Source organism: Apiospora hydei, assembly GCF_038363865.1.
Source record: "Apiospora hydei strain CBS 114990 chromosome Unknown utg000003l_segment0_segment0, whole genome shotgun sequence".
Classification (NCBI taxonomy): Eukaryota; Fungi; Ascomycota; class Sordariomycetes; order Amphisphaeriales; family Apiosporaceae; genus Apiospora; species Apiospora hydei.
The window spans coordinates 73,037-91,341 of record NW_027117362.1 but is presented as its reverse complement, the minus strand read 5'-3'; the positions used below and the strand labels follow the sequence as shown (position 1 = coordinate 91,341).

The window sequence follows — 18,305 nt, the reverse complement described above, 5'->3', positions numbered from 1 at the left end:
GGTAGCGATCGCCCAGAAATCGATAGTGCTGATGGTAAGGATCCTGCATTGGCTGCATTGGGACAGGCGGACTTACTTGACTGCTATTACTCCGACGAACGAACGCCTACCGCGGCCCCGCCAACTCTTTCTTCACCAACGCAGCCAACAACAGCAATGCTGCCCAGTACTACTAATGCCATCAGTCAGCAGGTGGGCTGATGAACTGCGTGGCTAGCTGTCAGGAACAAGGTGGACTAATAGGAAACAGGCTCTGCAAGCTCTGGTCGGAGCTTCTCTGCCAGCCTAACCCTTCCGGTCCGAGTATTGATTATGATGTGCATCCTCTAGACCGGGGTCCGTATGCAGGCCTGCAGGCTCGCAGCCCATTCTCGCTGACCTACACTCGAGATTCGCTCCCTCCCTTACGAAGAAGGGAATAGTCTACATGTGCAGAATGCAGAATATGGTCACATGCATGCGGAAGAGGAAGAGAAGTGGTGTATACTTACCTTATTGGGGTTGCAGTCTGGCAGACAGCGAAAGGTACTCTACGGGATGCGGGGAAATAGACAGCACAGGGCGAGAGTGTGTGTATGTAAGTAAAAAAGCACATTCGAGCCGAGCTCCTTACCGCATCGAGACCATCGTTGCGAACGCTACGAGAGAAGATCTCCCAAAGAGATATGCTTGCAAGTCACGCGAGGGAGTAGAATGTGAAATGGCTTGGTGAATCCGGACATTCACATGTTCTCAGCTCTCTCGCACATCTCTAGCTGGCGCTGATCTCTGTGGGCGGCCTGGTCTGTCTCTACTTCCCAGAGTAATAGAGTGATAGTGTGTGTGTGTGTGTGCCCCTCAGAACTGGCCTTGATGCTGGATACGATCCAGCCGCGGCTGCCTTCATCACACTCCTACCCCCGCTCTCTCTCTCTCTCTCTCCGCACCGCCTCCGCTTATTGCTGAGTGTGTAAGTGTGGTTCGCCGTCTTGTGTGTTGTATGTGATACTGCACTTCTCGTCGTCGTCGTCGGGCATCTCGTGAAGTGGTTCCCATCATTCCCCCACTCCCACTTCGCCATCAAGTGTGATTGCGCTTGATGTCGCTGTGAGAAGGATACTCTTAGAGTGAGCCATCGTCTTCATCTCCATCATGACCTCTGCTTTCAAAGAAGATGTTCACAGTGGGCCGAGCGCGCCGCCTTCGGTCCATGGCGCAAGGGGAGCAGCGACTACCAGTGCCAATGGGGAGCAGCAGCAGGAGCAACAGGCAGGCACGTCGTTCCTCGACGGCCCTGGGCGAGACGATTCGTCGACAGACGATCACGTCCAGGACAAGGCGCCGCCTGCTGCCGTCCTCACCAAGAAGCAGAAGTTCAAGCGCCACTGCGGGAGGTTCAAGTGGTGGTATGTCGCAGGAACCATCATCTTCCTTGCGATATTATTGCCAATCTTGTAAGTGAAAAGCCGAAGAGACCAGGCCAAAAGGATATTGCTGATTCACGAAATCCCAGATTCCTGGTGATCCTGCCCGCCATCGTGCAGCGCATCGTCGACGACCAGGGCCTGCCCATCAAGGGCGGCGCCTTCCTGTGCCTGTCGCCGACGCAGATGATGATCTCCCTCGAGACGTCGCTCAAGACGCCGCTGGCCGCCCGGATCGACCCCCTGACCATGTTCCTGTACAACAAGGAAACGCCCGAGTTCTCCCCGTTTCTGAACCTGACCCTGCCCGAGCAGAAGCTTGACGGCGAGACCGCCATCGTCGTCACGAACCGCACCGTTACCATCACTGACGAGAAGGAGCTCATCACCTGGTTCGACTCGGTCTGGGACAAGCCCCAAACGGAACTGTCGGTGCGCGGGGACTCGACGGTGCACCTGGGCGCGCTGCACTCGAAAGTCCACCTCGAGAAGACGGTCGAGGTCAACTCGCTCAACCAGCTGAGCGGGTTCGGCATCGAGGACCTCTCCTCATCCTCCCGCCCCTCGACGACGGCCGCAACGTCCGGGGCACCCTGAACCTGCCCAACTGGGGCAGCCTGACCCTGGGGCTCGGCAACGTCTCGCTCAATCTCATGGCGGGCGACGTGCGCATCGGTCTGATCACGATCTACGACGTCATGATCCCGCCCGGCAACAACACGCGCGAGTTCGACGGCCGGCTCTTCCTAGACCAGGTCGCGGCCAACCTGGGCACCGTGCTCGCGAGCCAGGGCGAGGCCCTGAACCAGGGCATGATCCAGATCGACGCGACGGGCAACGCGACCGTCGTCAACGGCAAGCACATCCCCTTCGTCGAGGCCATCCTCAACAAGAAGCGCGTCACCTCCAAGATCGGCGTCTTCACGCTGCTCGGCGACGTCATCGACAGCCTGACCAACAGCCAACAAGCGGCGGGCAACGGTACAGCGACCAGTGGTAATGGCGGCTCGCTGGTGGATTTGGTGGGGGATACTTTTGGTAATAGCACGTTGCTGTCGCAGGCGTTGCAGCACTGGAAGAACGCGACGGCGCAGCAGCAGGGTGGAGGCGGCATCGAGAGCAGAGCTACGGCCACGCCGTGGTGGACGAGAGGGCCCTCGTCGCTTCACCTGTTGAGGCTGGGCATGAAGATGAGGATGGGCAAGCTTTAGCCAGATTGGCACGAGAGATATATAAGATGAAGTAATGATTAATGTTTCGAATGGTTTAATACTATTGGTTCGGGTCAGAACAGAACAGCATGACGGCGGCACTGGGTCAATCATGATTATGGGCCATTCAATGACACCAAGTCAACGGACGAAGTGGCGTCCACGAAGGAAATAGTTTCGGTAAGATAATACACCAAGTGTATAAATGTGCTGAATCTGAAATGAATCACTCCTTCGCAAGTGCATGCACATGTACATGACCCGCGCCTTCCTCCATGAGATGACCAGTTGCCCCGACGACCTCTCCACGTCCACCAACCACACAGCTCGGGTGCATCCAATTGAACAGCACCGACACAGCAAGCATGGGCACCGAGTCAAGTATATACAGCCAGTACTCGTGGCCCTGCAGGGCGCCCCCTTGCCCCTGGACGTACTCGGCGACGCGGTACAGCGACCGGACCATGATGAGCAGGCTCGCGGCATACAAGACATACACCAGGAGTGTCCAAGGCGCTGTGACCGCGTAGGATTTGCTGGTCGGCTCGCGGCGGATGCGCAGGTGGAAGAGGGCGGTCACGACGCAGAAGCCGCCAAAGAAGAGGATCTGGATGCCCAGGCCGCCAAGGATGATGTTCTCGCCGCGCTGAACGTCGTTTTGCGTCTTGGCCGTCGTCAGCATGCCGCCTCCTATTGAGTTTGTCAGCATCTTTTCATTTCACTGATCATGAGGAGATGTGGCGGGTATGCTTGAGCAGTTAAAAGAACAGATAAATAATAAGGCATTGCTTACCACCACCTTGAGCAAAAAAGGAAAGTACATCCCCCAGGACAAAGACCTTGGTCAGCCAGCGAGGAGGGATCAGGGAGTACGCGTCGGCGTCCAGCAGGCGTATGAGCCGGCCCAGGATCATGTAGATGGACGCGGCAAAGAGGGTCGGGCCCAGGAGGAGCAGGACGGACTGGATGATGTACGGGTTCTTGGTGAAGTCGGGAAAGGACTCGGAAGAAGACATGGCGCGGCCGATGTATCCAACAGTCTCAACTATATGTGGTCCTTGTTGTCAGTAATCTGAACCCTGGAGACTTTCCGGGAATGAATGGCTTGGTCTGGAGAGGACGACTTACACAGGCAGCCGACCGTGAAAGGGATGAAGTACCACGTCCGGCTCTGGATCATCTGCTTGATATGCCATAGAGACGAGAGACCGAAGAGAACGGCCAATATGACTGTGCCGGCCATGGAGGGCAGGTAGGCATAGAAAACGAACTTGTTGGGTGGCGCCATGTTGAGGATGGAGATATGTTGTCAATTTGCTCCTTCCGATCGTCGACATAGGCGTGGCCGTGTTTGAGAAAGCAGTACCAAGGTGTGTCTGGAATTGGTTATGGAGAATGTTTGAGGATACATTCTGGAGATACGGCTGGTTTATATAGCCAGTCTACGACTTGGAACAATGAGCTATACTTGATGCCTAGATGAGAAAACCTCTGCTTCATTCAAGCCCATGGGTAGGATATCCGCGTATTCTGTACGCGGATAGAGCTATACGCGTATCGAACAGCCCCTTGCCCTAGTGTGTTGCTAGCCTCCAGGGCACTCACTAAGTGTAGCTTAAGCCCCAAAGCGCCGTCCTTGTCGCCAAAGCTAGCAGCGTGCATGCAGCAAGCACCGCTCTAATGAATGGTTTAACAGGTTGGAATCTACTGGATTCGGGTGGCTACTTAGCATGCTTTTCCGTCGTCGTTCTGCGGCCCGAGAGAGTGAATGCCGAGCTGAATAAGATACGAGCTTGCGAGCTAGGCTGCTGCTCAGCTAGAACCCGGCCCCAACTGACATCGAATACGCGTATTGCCATAATACCTTTCACCCTGAACTTCCTCGTATATCAGAATTGAAGCAGTTACACGCCAAAAAAGAAGAGATTCCCATTTGGTATCGCGATTTGCATTAAGTATTCAATGAAGCGACGCGGCCACCGAAAGTCCCGCCATGGCTGCCAAGAATGCAAGAGGCGGCACATCAAGGTAGGAAGGGTACCTAAGAAGATCACATTACCTTCCCTGTCTCGGTTCTTCGAGTTATGTCATCACATAATCTTTACTTGCGGCCAATTCTTACGATTCTATGTACTGCCAAATAGTGTGATGAAGGACGGCCCCAGTGTGCCAACTGCACCATTACGAGCCGTCACTGCGACTTCGGAGGCCGACGCAGCAACACCCGGCATGGCTCTGCTGCTGCCGCTGCCGCTTCTCCTCAACCACGGCTGAGAGCGCCGGTCCTTGTGGAAGGAGAGGAAGAAGAGCAAGAAGAAGGACCGCCTGTTCCTGTACCGCAAGAAGATGGGCAAGAAGAAGGACCGCCTGTTGTTTTACCACAAAGAAATGATAACACCCAACAGCAGCCATCTCCGGAGGCAGAGGGCGTGGTGAATCTACAGCACATGGAGCTCATGGCCCATTACACCTTCGCCGTATCTAACCCGGAGATCGACCCGGACCTCGACCGCGCGGCTACTAAGATGGTGGTCCAGACGGCGCTGGACTTCCCTGGCTCCTCCACGAGGTCCTCGCCATCTCGTCGCGGCACCTCGCCTTCGCCCGGCCCGGGCGCGCCGCCTTCTACCGGGCCCAGGCGTCGCAGATGCAGACACAGGCGCTCCACCTCTTCAACCGCCGCGGCGTAGGCGATGGCAAAGGCCTCGATATTGACGAGACCAACTGCGCGGCCGCGGTGCTCTTCTCGTCCACCTTGGGTCGTCACCTGCTCGCGGACACGCTGGAGGATCTGCATCAGGGGCGGCAGGAGAATTCCGACGACTCCGAGGCCGCGTTGGACCGGTATTGTTGTTACCTCCAAGTGCACCACGGCCTGCGCGCCGTCGCCTCGAGCTCGTGGTCGCACTTGATGGAGTCGGACCTCTGGCCGCTGATCGCGCTGGCGGGGCGCGTCCACGCGTCCAGGTCGTCGGTCCGGGGCACGGAGCTGCGGGATCTGTCGCGCTGGGTCGAGGAAGAGGCCTTTAGGCAAAAGACGAAGAAAACGACAGCAGAAGAAGCAATGGGGCAAGACACCAACGACGATGACGAAGAACAAGAAGATGCAAAAGAAGTGCAGCAACGTAAGACATGTTTGGAAGCCATGGATCTCCTGCAGATCGGCCTCGACGAGTCTGCCGGCACGGCATCGACAGTGTCACCCTCATCTAGTTCGCGTTCATCGCAACAGCAGCAGCACCAAATGACCTTCACCTGGCCCGTCCGCTGCCCCGCCCAGTTCGGCGAGCTCGTCCGGCAGCGCTCGCCGCCGGCCCTGGTCATCCTGGCGCACTACGCCGTGCTGCTCCATCTGAGCCGGGACCTGTGGCAGATCGGGCCCGCGGCGCCGCGTTTCTTGCAGGTCATCTCGGATGTCTTGGGGCCGGGGTACGAGGCCCGGCTGGCGTGGCCGCGGGGTGTTGTGTTGGGAGGAGGAGGGGGCGGCATTTGTGATCATCTAGGCAAAGGTAGGATTTAAGGAAGTATCTAAGCGCCATCATTCGGCCCCAGACAAGCCAGTAGCAATCAAATCATATCAAGATGCATTTGCGATTCCATAAGTTGGAATTAGGTCATGTACTGGATGTACACTACTTACGGATAGCTGCAACTATGATGCGTTCTGGCTAACATCCCAAGGCAACATAAAGAGTATCTCGCCAACTGTCTACAAAATCCCGTGTTGGGACTGGTCGACAGTCTTTCAAATGAAGCACTGCGCATAGATGTGACGAGGATTGCGCAATGGCATGCACGGAGAGGCATGCCCGGCTACGAAGCAAAAATGCGCATTGTCCAAAATGGCTACTTCTTTTTCTTGAGCTATTGCCGGCAGCAGCGGCGTTGCCCGAAGAAATGGGCAAGATCAAGATGTAGTGTCGAACTGCGGGTGCGGGGTAGCTGGCGAGAACCTCGAATTGTCAGGCTGGGGAGATGAGGCCAAAGCAAGTGCCAGCGGGAACATGGTCACAAGGACTTCTAGCTGGGACTTTTTGAAGGTTACCATTGGCAGGAGATGGATTTGATTTCATCATCCCCATGTCTAGTTCATTCGTCTGTCTAAGTAGGTAGTCTAATGCAATGCCATGATGATCATCTCTATGATGTGCCCAAAAATCAACGAAGGAAGTGAGTGGCCTTTTTCTCTTCTTCTTTTCTCCTTCTCCTTCTCTCCCAAAGACCTCGCGACGCCGATACCATGCTGAGTGGTGGTTTCATCGGAAACACCAAGGTGCAGACTCTAAAAATCTATAACATGATTCTAACAGCAGAGCGGAATGGCAAGAAGCATAAAAGCAGGAAAATTCATGAAGATAGTCTCTTCTTCTTCTTCTTCCTCTAGGCAGTGCGGGGCTTGTTCCACTTCATGACACCGGGCATGGCCGGGTCGTTCTCGACGAACTTGCAGTGGTTGAAAGTGGTCCACAGGTCGCCGTAGAAGGAGCCCTTCTCCTGGTGGTACAGGTCGCCGAGCATGGGCTTGATGGCCTCGGTGGCGTCTTCGGCGTAGTAGAAGGGGATGCGACTATTCGAAGAGGGTTAGTACGGCTGTTTCCGAATGAAGGAATGGGTGGACCGTGGATATAGCAGGAATGGAATGCTCCGAAATGACAGGATCACGTGATGTGGAAAGAGACAACATCTCCAATCACTCAGAGCTTGGGGACAGGGCTGTAGGACAAGGTTTTGGGGACAACAACTTACGCGAACAGGTGGTGGACGACGTGGGTGCCGATGATGCCGTGGAAGAGGTGACGGTCGATCCAGCCAAAGTCACGGTCGACGGTGGCCAGGGCGCCCTTGACGAACGTCCAGCCGTTCTCGTCGTAGTGCTTGACGTCGGGGTGGTTGTGGTGCAGGTAGGTGATGGCGATCAGCCAGTGGTGGACCCAGAACCACGGGATGCCCCAGAGCAGGAAGACGGTGGTGGCATCGAGCTGCTGCGCGGCGAGGTACAAACCAAAGCCGACAAGGCCCAGGCCAATGTCGGACAGCAGGATGAAGATGGCCTCGTTGGGGCGGAAGACGGCGCTGAAGGGGTCGAAGTGGCTGACGCGGTACCAGGCCGTGTTCTTGTTGGGCTGCAGGCTGCGGGGGCCGGACGAGACGTTGAAGAGCAGGTACGTGGGCCAGGCGAAGAGCTGGTGGCCGAGCAGCTTGAGCAGCACGAAGGCGGGCGCGTCCTCGAGCAGGTCCGAGTGCCACCACTGCGTGGCCCGCTTGCGCTCGTGGTCCTCGCGGGTGGCGGGCACGAAGGCCATGTCCTTGTGCATGTGGCCGGTGAACTGGTGGTGGCGGGCGTGGCTGAACTTCCAGGAGAAGTAGGGGACGCCGAGGAGGGAGTGCAGGGCCCAGCCGACGGTGTCGTTGACGCCGCGGTGCAGGGAGAAGGCGCCGTGGCCGCACTCGTGGGCCAGGATCCAGAGGCCGGTGCCGACGAGGCCCTGGGCGAAGGTGTAGGCGGCCCAGGCGGCGGCGCGGGCCCACGGGTTGGACAGCTGGGGAATGAAGGTTAGGGCGCCGTAGACGAGGGCGCCGGCGAGGGCCAGGTCGCGGACCACGTAGGACATGGAGCGGGCGACGGTCGGCTGGAAGCAGTAGGCCGGGATGGCCTTGCGGATGGTGTTGACGTCGGGGAACTGCGGCTCCGTCGACTCGACGGCGGCCTTCTTGTTCAGGCTAATGACCCCGGCCGTCGTCGTGGTGGCCGACGTCGAGGACATGGTGGTGGTAGCTGTGGTAGCCATGGTGTCGATTACGGGGGACAGTGTTGCCTCGCAGAGGTCAACTTTCCTGTCTCTTGGGGGTATCGAGAATGGGAGTGAGAGTGAAAAAAAATGAATGGCGCCCGGGACACACTCAGGCGATTGAGCAAGAATGAGGGAGAGGGAGGAAGAACAAGAAGGAGGCCGAGGGCAGAAGCGACCGAGGGGGAACGGTCACTTTTGTTCTAGGGGAGGAGAAAATACTCTTCTTGCCCTCTCTCCTTATCGGCAGCTGGCTTTTTATTTTTTCTATTTGTATTTTTTCCGCTGGCCGGCCGGCAGACTGACTGGCACATGTGAACAGATCTTTACCCACGCACATGGGTTCTAGATCTAGGGGTCTTGTAAGGTTAGGCGGAACTACGAAACTAGGGTCCCTTTCAACGGTTCCAATGCATCTGCAATGCTGGATCCCGGCCCACATGGCTGATTGGCAGGAAAAAGCACAGAGGCACCCTTTCTCCTGTCTATCAAGGACCAGCTCGGCCCTGGTTGGCACTCTAGGCTGTTAGGGACACTCTACTAGGCAAGTAGGCGCCGGTTACGGGGTACGAGAGGGCAAGGAGGGCTCGGGAGACCAGGACCAGAGGCTATGCTGCCAGGTCTGGCAGTGCGAGCGAGTCGTCGTATCGACAATGGAGAGCGACTAGTAGGAGAGCGACTCACCACCACGACTACGGACTACGGCCCCCCATGTGGTGGCGCTGCGTTGACAAGACTCAAGTCTCGCCCCGACTTTTTCCATTCTCCCGTCCGGTCAACTTGTCAAGTCATGAGCGAGAGATGTACCTATGTATGTGTGTGGCTGATGACGAATAAGGGCAATAATTCCCTTAGGTAGTGTTTCTAGTCAATGTCGGAGACTGAGACCGAGAGATGTCAGCCAAAGGTACATAGTGTCCTGCTCTCAGAAGTTGTACCTGGCTGCATGCATTCAATACGCGATCAAATGTATTCAACACTGTTGCATGTATTCACGGTTGTTGGTTTGCACGCAGGCAGGACAACACATATCCGTACCTACATACACCAAACACCCATACGCGCACGCGAACATACGCACTTATTGCCACCCCGCCTGAACACCCCCCATGCTCCTCAACGCTTTACCTGGTCGCAGATCGCTGGTAGGGTCTTTCTGGAGTACAATGCGGGCTTTTTTTTTCTACTTCTATTCTGGATGGAGTCGGATTTTTTCGTTGAGAGGTACGCTAGGCCGCGTTCTGACTTTTCCCCCTTGGATTGTCGAATTTCTAGGTGGCTGGTGGAGTCTTCTGGGGGCATTGGGGGGCCTTTTGGGGCATTCGGGGCCTTGGGGGGGCCCCCCTCCCAGTCTTTTCGGTTTCATGGCGTTTGGGAAAAACTCGTCTCGTCTAATTTGATTTTCCAGTACGAGCACTGAGACGAAAACGTGAAAATCCAGTGGCTAGGCAGGGCCTTCAACCAGGCACGGGTTCGCCTCCTATCCTTAATCGCTAGCGCTGCCGAGAATCGACTTGACACTTCCATTGGTCAATGGCCGCTAACAAATTCAATCTCAGATAAACTGCGGCTCAATCTCAGGTCATCGTGCTTGCAAACCAAGAACGAGGGCAGAGAAAAACTGACAGATGCTAATTTTATTCTTGAATCTAATTATGGGCTCTGTCTGCCTGTTTGTCTGGTTCGTTCCCTTCCCGGTTCCATTCCTGGGTGCAAGCAAGACATACTTAAAGTATCTTGGCTGTCATCCCGTAGACCCTTTTCCCTTTTATCCATCCACCTCCCTCACCGTATTTGCATTTCCCTTCCCGATCACGGACCACCCACAGTATCTGACTTGGAAAGTTACGAGTCGTCTAGCTCAACAAGCCAGCCTTGGCTCAGTCAGTCAAGTTACAGTGTGCGCAAGCGAGCAAACGACAGGGATCAGCGGGGGACAGCGCGAGGGGTCGCCATTCTTTCTCTGGTCTCTCAATTCCATCCCCTGTCTGCCTGCCCCCTGGAGACAAAAAGCTAGGGGATCCGTCCCGTCGGTTGTCGACTCCCGGCCCCCCTAGGCGGTATCAATTCTTCCAACCCACGGGCCTCCATAGGTACATCCATCCTGGCAGGCAAGGCTTTTGCAGGCTGGCATTGGCTTCGAGGCGGTCTGTCCTGCAAACTAGCATAGTAGCAAAATGGGGTTCCTTCTTTGTCAGAAACATATGTTCTCTCTCCTCTCAAAGAACTTGGAACTAGGAGGTGGCCGAAAAGATTATTTCGATGCCCTATGATTCGACACACAAAGCCGGTGGAAACGGCCGAATTCGATTGCTTCCGGTGGAATATCGATCGGCACTCCTCATTGGACATTCACGGCACTAGGCACGTTCATCTATGTGTTGTACATACGTGTATGGCGAGCCTTAGGTAGGCAAGGTAGGTGGTTAGATGCCATTAGTCCTTCTTTTCTCTTGGCGCAAATGCAACCCTGAAGCTCACACAGTGTGGCCATATAGAGCCACAAGCAAGGTGAGCAAGCTATAAGGGAAAGCCAAGAAGTGCTTCTCTATTTGTTGCTTCAGACGGCGGATACCGAGGTCGAGCCTGTTCTGTCATGAAAGCAGCTGATAGTAGGTATGTGACTTCTTGGTAGGGCATGTAGGGCATGTCCTAGCAATTGTCCCCCCGGGAGAACACACCCGTATCGAGTGCATTGGAATGCAGAGCTGATTGCCCAGTCCTTCTGACTCGCAGTAGATGCTTATTACTCGCCTCAGAGAATGCGTTTGATCTTACCGGATGCGATAGAATTACAGATGGGTATCATAACTGTTTGGTATGCCATTGCAAGGTAACCCATTTCCTATTTTGGGGGTTATGGGATTTGTTATCAGATAAGATAAGATTTGAGAAGATAAGATAAGCGAATACTGATAACCCTCCCTTTGGCCATGGAGAGAAGGGGAGAAGGGGAGAAGGGGACCTGGGGGGCCCCCGCATCACCCTGTGATAATATGCCCTTCTGTATAAGTAGACAAGCTCTTGGGAGTTGCAGTTTTACAATAAGATTCGTGCAAGTCAAACTGACGTCTTTCTCCGTGATCGGTATATCGAAGATCCATGAACTCGACCGAAAGATACTGCGTCCAAACTATCCCACGAGTCGCAGTTCCAGGGGCATCAATACGAATTTACTTCAGGGCCATGGAAAGCTTACTATTCTCCATCCCAAGGGTACTACCGAGGATATGGTAACTTTAGCCACAGCCCCAGGAAACTTACGTTCATCATCAAAGGAATACAATTGTAAATACTTGAATAAAAACAATTCTGACGCATTTGCCGCTCATAATCAAGCCGGATCTGCCCGTCCGTGTTCGGCTTGGAGTTTCGGTATGTCAAGACGGATCGAGTCAATATGCTCACGTAGATGGCGCAGCTGCGTATCCGTGTTTGGTGCGGAGAAAAACCATTGCCTGTTCAGGTCTCGAGAGACTTTCACGGAGAAACTTGGTCAAACCGAGTCGAGGCAAAGAAGGCCGAGTAGGTAGGGAGGAACGAAGGGATTTCAGGAGTGGACGTTGGCCAACTCCTGGTCTCGGTTCTCGTGGAGTTTGGACTGGTCGTCGATATGTTCACGTATTCCCTCATCTGGTCGAAAGAGGTGCTTTCCCCTTGCAATACTGCCTTGACCTGTAACAAGTTCTGCTAATAATTCGTCTTCATCTATCCTATGTGCACCTGAGAACCCCCATCGTATCCTCACCCCCTTCCTTTACCGCTTAAGCAGCAGCCACTCCCTGCTGCTGATACACCTGCGCCGCCCCAACCCCATCGAAAAACGTCTCATCCAACAGCGAAAACAGCACCCGCTGCCCCGCCCACATCTCCTCTGCGGCGGGCCGGATCTGCTCGGGCGGCAGCACGAACCCGAACCGCCCCGTGTCGCGCAGCTCAATGGTGAAAGACCACTCGGCCCGCCCGACGCTGTAGACGTGGTCGGGCGCCGATCCGCTCGTCGCGTAGAGCGTCGCGCCGCTGCCGCCGAACGTGTAGGTTGTTGCCGCGTCCGAGGAGTCCCGAATCGTCTCGCTGATCATGCTCGCGGCCTTGGTCCACTTGCCCAGCTCGGGCGCGTACAGCGTCTCGGCGTAGCCGAAGGGGAACAGTAAGTATTGGCCGTAGCTGTGCCAGTCGATGTACAGCTTGATGCCCTGCCGGTCGCGGACCTGGCGCACAAAGGCGTCCAGGCCCGCGTTCTCGGGGCTGTCGCCGGGGGCGGCACCGCGGTAGGTCTGGGAGCAGGGGTTCGTCGACGAGCCGCGCGGGTTGGAGTCCCAGCCGTGCTCCCAGTTGCGGTTGATGTCGCGGCCCAGGCAGGTGGCATTGGCAGCGTCGGAGGGGGGCGGCTGTCGATTCTTGCGCCAGAGGCGGTCGGTGGTTTGGGTGTAGACGAACCCGTCCGGGTTTACAAAGGGGAAGATGTAGTAGTCGTACCGGTCCAGGAAGGACTTGGTCTGGTTGTTGCCAGCGTTGTAGCCGTTGATCAGCTGCAGCGTGATGTATTCAACCACCTATGTTGTAGACCGCGTTGACTGTCAGCCTGTTCTCTCTAACAGGAGCGTGGGTATGTTCTATCAGATATTCCATGGCTTACCGGTGCAGTGATCCATTCTCGGGCGTGGACGGTCCCGTGGTACAGCACCGCCGGCTTCCCCGGGCCCCCCGGCCCCCACAGGTGAATGCCGAAGATGTCTCGGCCCTGGTACGACTTGCCCGACGACACCATCTCCGAGTTATTGGGAAAGGCGTCATGGAGGTCGCGGAAGTACTGGATGTGGTCCTCGTAGTTGTGGTAGGTTTCGAACCACGCCAGAGGGTCGTCTTGCCTCTTCTTCTTGTTGGCGACGGGCGACTCGGCGGAGATGGAGGTGCCCAAGTCCTGGTGCATGACGCGGTAATCCAGCCCGAGGCCCTCGAACGCGGCTGCCTCGTCGGGCGCGATGAGGACGTCTAGGTGCCCGGCGTCTTGATGCCACTGCTCATAGGACGACAGAGCGGACAGCTTGTCTTGAACCTCGGGCGTCCTCCCGAGCGTGTTGATGCGGTATACCTTGAATCCGCTGTACGACACCGTCGCCTCCTCGTCCTGCCTGCTGGGCAGGGCAGCGACGCCGGTAAGGAGCGGCGCCGCCAACAACGAAGCCAGGAGCAGGAGCCTCATGGTGTGATGGGGGAATAAGGACTAAACACACGAGTTAAGAATGCGGTGGCTGTCGGAGACGAGACCTGGATTTGGATCGCCATAGCCCCTTCTTATACCTATCTACTTGGTTGCTACTACATACCTTACCCCGAAATAGTCATGATTCGTCCTGGCTTGTTCGCCATCCGAGCTTCGTCAATAACAAATACCCCTCCTCTCTATTTTCCCGCGCAAGCATGCATTGCAGAGTGACATCGCAGGCCTTGTCCATGAGAACCTCCTTCCTCATCCAGCTTTACCATCAAGCGAGCTTCGAGCTTCTATCACATTTCGACCAGGTGCCTGGATGCGCCACCGTAGAAATCGTGATGATAATGATGCTTGCCGTCTATCAATTTGGCCTTGGCCCGCAGCCCGACCTTCCGTTTTTCAACATGGCGTCACCCTTGGCAGCAACTCTGGGGGTGTGATTGCGCCTCTTGATTGCTAAAAAATCCAGCACGATAATGATTCGCGATACCCCGCCAGGAAGACGTCAAAGTTGGAGGCCAAGAAAGTGAGGGGAAACTACTGATCTGTCTGATCTCGGAGTGCCAAGAGGTTTACCACTACCCTCTGTGCATACTTATACTTTGCCGATGTCTTTACTACATCAAGATGTCTCGAGTTACGGCGTAGGGCCTTAGATGGTCGGTCTTCGTCAGGACCATCTCCGTCTTCTTTGGACATGCTTGGATACCACAGAACTCGAGATTGCCGGCCCCAGAATCCATGATGCAATCATCAAGTCGACAGTGAAATATATCACTCCATATGCTCCAATCACACTGATATCTGGTCGGATACATACAAACCATACATATCGCATCTATCCCCTTGATGGCGACAACGCTGCCTTTCGTATCATAGGTTAGGCACTCTCCGGAGATGATCGACTAATCTATTAATCTAATTATGTATTATATTTAATAGGATAAGCATTACGTACAGTGGGATAAACATTATACCACGGCATTTAAACTAATGTATACAGGACGGTATGGTGAGGGCATCGCTATCGCCATTACGGGGTATTTGGCTTCAGCCAGATGCAGGTCGAGCATGTCCAATATGGCACCACCATATCCCCTTTTCATGGCTGTTCAAAACAGACACATAAACACAATTCGTCGAACATCACAGTCAAGATATAGCCAGGCAAAAGTTTTTTGTACTTCATCAGGGAATTTCATGATTCTCATAGCCCGTCATGCAACGGAGGGTAATAGTAGCATGATGTAAAAAGTGACGTTCATCACAGCCTCCCCGAACCCAAGACTGCGGGTTCAATGCACAGTCCCAAATAACGCAAAACCCTCGAACGCCGTGATTTTTGATGTGTCATGTCGCCAGATGCTGCTGCTACAATCAAACTGGCTCTCCTTCGTTTCCGTCTTCCTTCTTCTTGTCTCAGAAAACCGAACATCAAAACAATGCTTGCTGCTTATGCGGTCTCCTCCCACGCTCTCCGCACCACCCGGGAGAACATGTCGACGTTGACGTCCTCGCGCACCTCGGCCTTCTTGGCCTCGTTCTCGGCGTTGCGGGGCACCTGGACCTTGTCGCCCTCGACCTTCCAGCCGACCGTCTCCTGGACGAACTTGCGGGCGGCGCCCTCCTCGAGGCCCAGCCACTCGGCCAGGACGGCCATGTCGACCTCGCGGAAGGCGTGGCTGACGAGGGTGGCGATGCGGATGCGGACCATGTCCTCGAAGCCGTCAATGTCGGCGACCAGGTCGGCGCACAGGTCGTCGCCCTCGATGTTGCGCCAGAAGCGGCTGTACTGGGCGCCCTGCAGCTGGGTGTTGAGCTCGCGCAGCTTGGCGAGGGCCTCGGGCAGCTCGGCGCGCGAGTTGGGGGCCAGCGTGGAGGGGGGATCAGGTGGAGGGCGAGGGAGAACTGTGGGGAGGGGAAGCAGGTCATGGCCTTGACGAGGACGTTGGTGACGACCTCATCCTTCATGCGGTCGGGGTTCAGCTGGTACCTGTTGGTTGGGGGAGGTCAGTCAAGTGCTTCGAGGCCAGCATCACACAAAGCAGGCAAGGCAAGAAGACAACAAGTTGGGTTGGTCAGATAGAGCTAATAACTAGACATCAGAGCGACGCGACGGGTTCAGACGTCACGCCATGTCAGGTAATAGGAAACGTTTACGTTATTGGTCATCATCCCCAGAGTAGACACGTCGTGTCGAGACAGCAAGTCAAGACAGACACGATACATGAAAGCAAAGACAACATGAAGAGAGAGAGATCAACTCACAGCTTGAGGAGTGTGCGGTTGGCATTGCAGTCGCAGTAGCGCTGCTCGCACTGCTGGCGCAAGTAGTCCTCGAGCAGGCCGACGGCCTCGGGGTTGTAGCGCTCGAGACCATTGATGATGGCGGTGATGGCCTCGGGCCTCTCTTGAGTGTCTTCGCACTCCATCTTGGCAGGGTGTGGGAGGTGAGGGTGAGGGGTGGGAAAAAAACAGAGTCGTGGGAGAGGCGGGAGGGCTGCTGCAAAATGTTCGGTTTGTTCGAACCACGGTTGGCAGGGCGGGCAGCTGGTGGGCTTGGGTTTGGTGGTTTGGTGGGGTTGCTGCTCTTTTTCGTTGCGATTTGTGCTGTGGGGCGTGTTCCTCCTGGAAAGTGCCTGATTGGCCGCAGGTGGTCGGCGAAATTGCTGGCTTAGTTCCGACCGAGCAATTCATGGCCCCTCCAATGTACCTGCGTACCTCCTGGCCTGACGCCTGAAGTAGGTACACCTCATGGTCAGCCAGCTTGATGCTTGATGACATGGATGCAGTGGCTCACCACCACCTGCAACCAGCAACGCCATGCCTGAATACTTACGTACTAACTTACAGGCGTATGTTAATGAGAAACTGATCGACTCTGAGCATAATGATAGAACCTGACGTTGCAACACGAAGCTCACTACACTAGAGGACACATGCAGTAATGTAAAGTCGGCAGTAGGTAGTTGTTTGTTCCCAGAGGGGAAGCTCAAAATTCCACATTCGCTAATTCTATGTTCGTTATCTAACCATTTATGTCATGTCATGCCTCTTTCTTTCGTTCTTTCTATTTTTATACCAGCCCAGCCTTGAAGCCTCTTCCTACGACTTCACCAGCAGGCTCTTGCCGGACATCTCCTCGGGCTGGGGCAGACCCATGGCCGCCAGCACGGTAGGGGCAACGTCACCCAGCACGCCCTCGTCGCCCTTCTTGAGGCTCCAGCCCGCAGGGGCGTTGGCCATGATGAACGGCACCTTGTTGGTCGTGTGCGACGTCTTGGGCTTGCCGTCGGGGAACTTCATCTCCTCGGCGTTGCCGTGATCCGACGTGATGAACAGAACGTAGCCCTCCTTCTTGCACGCGTCCAGGATCTTGCCAATGGCCTTGTCCGTGGCCTCGACACCGACCAGCGCGGCCTCGTACACACCAGTGTGGCCCACCATGTCGGGGGGCGCGAAGTTGTTCATGACGAAGGGGAACTGCTGCTCGCCCAGGCGCTTGGCCACCTGGTTGGCGACGCCGTCGGCGCTCATCTCGGGCGCCAGGTCGTAGGTGGCCACGCTCTTGTTGGAGGGCACCAGATCCTGGGACTCGTCACGAGCCTCGAGCTTGAAGACCTTCTCGACACCGCCGTTGAAGAAGAAGGTGACGTGGGCGTACTTCTCCGTCTCGGCAATGTGCACCTGCTCGACGTCCTGGGCGCCCAGCCACTCGGCGAGGACGTTGTCCATGGTCTGGGGCTTGAAGGCGATCTCGAAGGGGTAGCCGCCCTTGTACTGCGTCATGGTCACGTAGTTGGCCTTGGGGTAGGCAAAGTCGGGCAGGGGCGAGCGGTCGACGTCGCCAAGCAGCTGGGTGATCTGGCGGACACGGTCGGATCGGTAGTTGAAGAAGAAGACCTCGTCGCCGTCCTGGATGCGGCTCTCCTTGCCGCCGACGATGATGGGCTTGAGGAACTCGTCGTTCTCGCCCTTCTCGTAGCGCTCCTTGACCGTCTTGACGGGGTCGGTGCTCTCCTCGCCCTCACCGAGGATCAGGCCCTTGAGGGCGAGCTCGACACGCTCCCAGCGCTTGTCGCGGTCCATGGCGTAGTAACGGCCAACAACAGTAGCGATCTGGCCGACGCCGAGCTCCTTGGTCTTGGCCAGCAGCTCCTCCATGTAGCCAGCACCGGACTTGGGGTCGGTGTCGCGTCCGTCGCCGAAGAAGTGGATGAAGACCTTGGGGACGCCGACGGCCTTGGCGGCCTCGAGCAGGGCGTAGAGGTGCATCTGCTTGGCGTGGACGCCGCCGTGGGAGACGAGGCCGCAGAGGTGCAGTCTGCCGCTGCCGTTCTTGGCGGCCTCGAACTGCTTCTTGATGACCTGGTTCTGGAGGAGCTCGCCCTTCTTGATGGTCTGGTCGATGCGGACGACGTCCTGCCAGACGACGCGGCCGGCGCCGATGTTGAGATGGCCGACTTCGGAGTTGCCCATCAGGCCCTCGGGCAGGCCGACGGCGAGGGAGGAGGCCTCAAGCTCGGTGAAGCCGGGGCCCTTGTAGAGCCTCGTCCATGACGGGGGTCTTGGCGTTGGTGATGGCATCGCCGTTCTTGGGGCTGTCAGCGCCCGGGACACCCCAACCGTCAATGACGATGAGGCATGCCTTCTGGTCGGTCTTCTTGTGGGTGGTGTTGGACAT

The 18,305-nt window shown here is 56.1% G+C and overlaps 7 protein-coding genes across 7 annotated transcripts; 2 read left to right on the top strand and 5 right to left on the bottom strand.

Annotated features, from left to right (window-relative positions):
* Positions 1 to 1,131: 1,131 nt before the first annotated feature.
* On the top strand, positions 1,132 to 2,614 carry PG997_001805 (uncharacterized protein; the record flags this gene model as incomplete). Its single annotated transcript, XM_066806120.1, has 3 exons — positions 1,132 to 1,433; positions 1,493 to 1,984; positions 2,020 to 2,614. The coding sequence occupies 3 exons, from the start codon at positions 1,132 to 1,134 to the stop codon at positions 2,612 to 2,614; spliced, it is 1,389 nt and encodes a 462-aa protein (XP_066673416.1).
* Positions 2,615 to 2,840: 226 nt separating this feature from the next.
* Positions 2,841 to 3,902, bottom strand: PG997_001804 (Rta1 domain-containing protein; the record flags this gene model as incomplete). Its single annotated transcript, XM_066806119.1, has 3 exons — positions 2,841 to 3,304; positions 3,408 to 3,659; positions 3,743 to 3,902. The coding sequence occupies 3 exons, from the start codon at positions 3,900 to 3,902 to the stop codon at positions 2,841 to 2,843; spliced, it is 876 nt and encodes a 291-aa protein (XP_066673415.1).
* A 674-nt stretch (positions 3,903 to 4,576) lies between these two features.
* On the top strand, positions 4,577 to 6,286 carry PG997_001803 (uncharacterized protein; the record flags this gene model as incomplete). Its single annotated transcript, XM_066806118.1, has 4 exons — positions 4,577 to 4,642; positions 4,759 to 5,145; positions 5,253 to 6,123; positions 6,261 to 6,286. The coding sequence occupies 4 exons, from the start codon at positions 4,577 to 4,579 to the stop codon at positions 6,284 to 6,286; spliced, it is 1,350 nt and encodes a 449-aa protein (XP_066673414.1).
* Positions 6,287 to 6,994: 708 nt separating this feature from the next.
* Positions 6,995 to 8,379, bottom strand: PG997_001802 (uncharacterized protein; the record flags this gene model as incomplete). Its single annotated transcript, XM_066806117.1, has 2 exons — positions 6,995 to 7,181; positions 7,361 to 8,379. 2 exons carry the CDS (start codon positions 8,377 to 8,379, stop codon positions 6,995 to 6,997), a joined length of 1,206 nt encoding a protein of 401 aa, XP_066673413.1.
* A 3,788-nt stretch (positions 8,380 to 12,167) lies between these two features.
* Positions 12,168 to 13,609, bottom strand: PG997_001801 (uncharacterized protein; the record flags this gene model as incomplete). Its single annotated transcript, XM_066806116.1, has 2 exons — positions 12,168 to 12,959; positions 13,043 to 13,609. The coding sequence occupies 2 exons, from the start codon at positions 13,607 to 13,609 to the stop codon at positions 12,168 to 12,170; spliced, it is 1,359 nt and encodes a 452-aa protein (XP_066673412.1).
* A 1,465-nt stretch (positions 13,610 to 15,074) lies between these two features.
* On the bottom strand, positions 15,075 to 16,053 carry PG997_001800 (eukaryotic translation initiation factor 3 subunit; the record flags this gene model as incomplete). Its single annotated transcript, XM_066806115.1, has 3 exons — positions 15,075 to 15,470; positions 15,563 to 15,614; positions 15,890 to 16,053. 3 exons carry the CDS (start codon positions 16,051 to 16,053, stop codon positions 15,075 to 15,077), a joined length of 612 nt encoding a protein of 203 aa, XP_066673411.1.
* A 673-nt stretch (positions 16,054 to 16,726) lies between these two features.
* On the bottom strand, positions 16,727 to 18,305 carry PG997_001799 (putative phosphoglyceromutase; the record flags this gene model as incomplete). Its single annotated transcript, XM_066806114.1, has 2 exons — positions 16,727 to 18,160; positions 18,183 to 18,305. The coding sequence occupies 2 exons, from the start codon at positions 18,303 to 18,305 to the stop codon at positions 16,727 to 16,729; spliced, it is 1,557 nt and encodes a 518-aa protein (XP_066673410.1).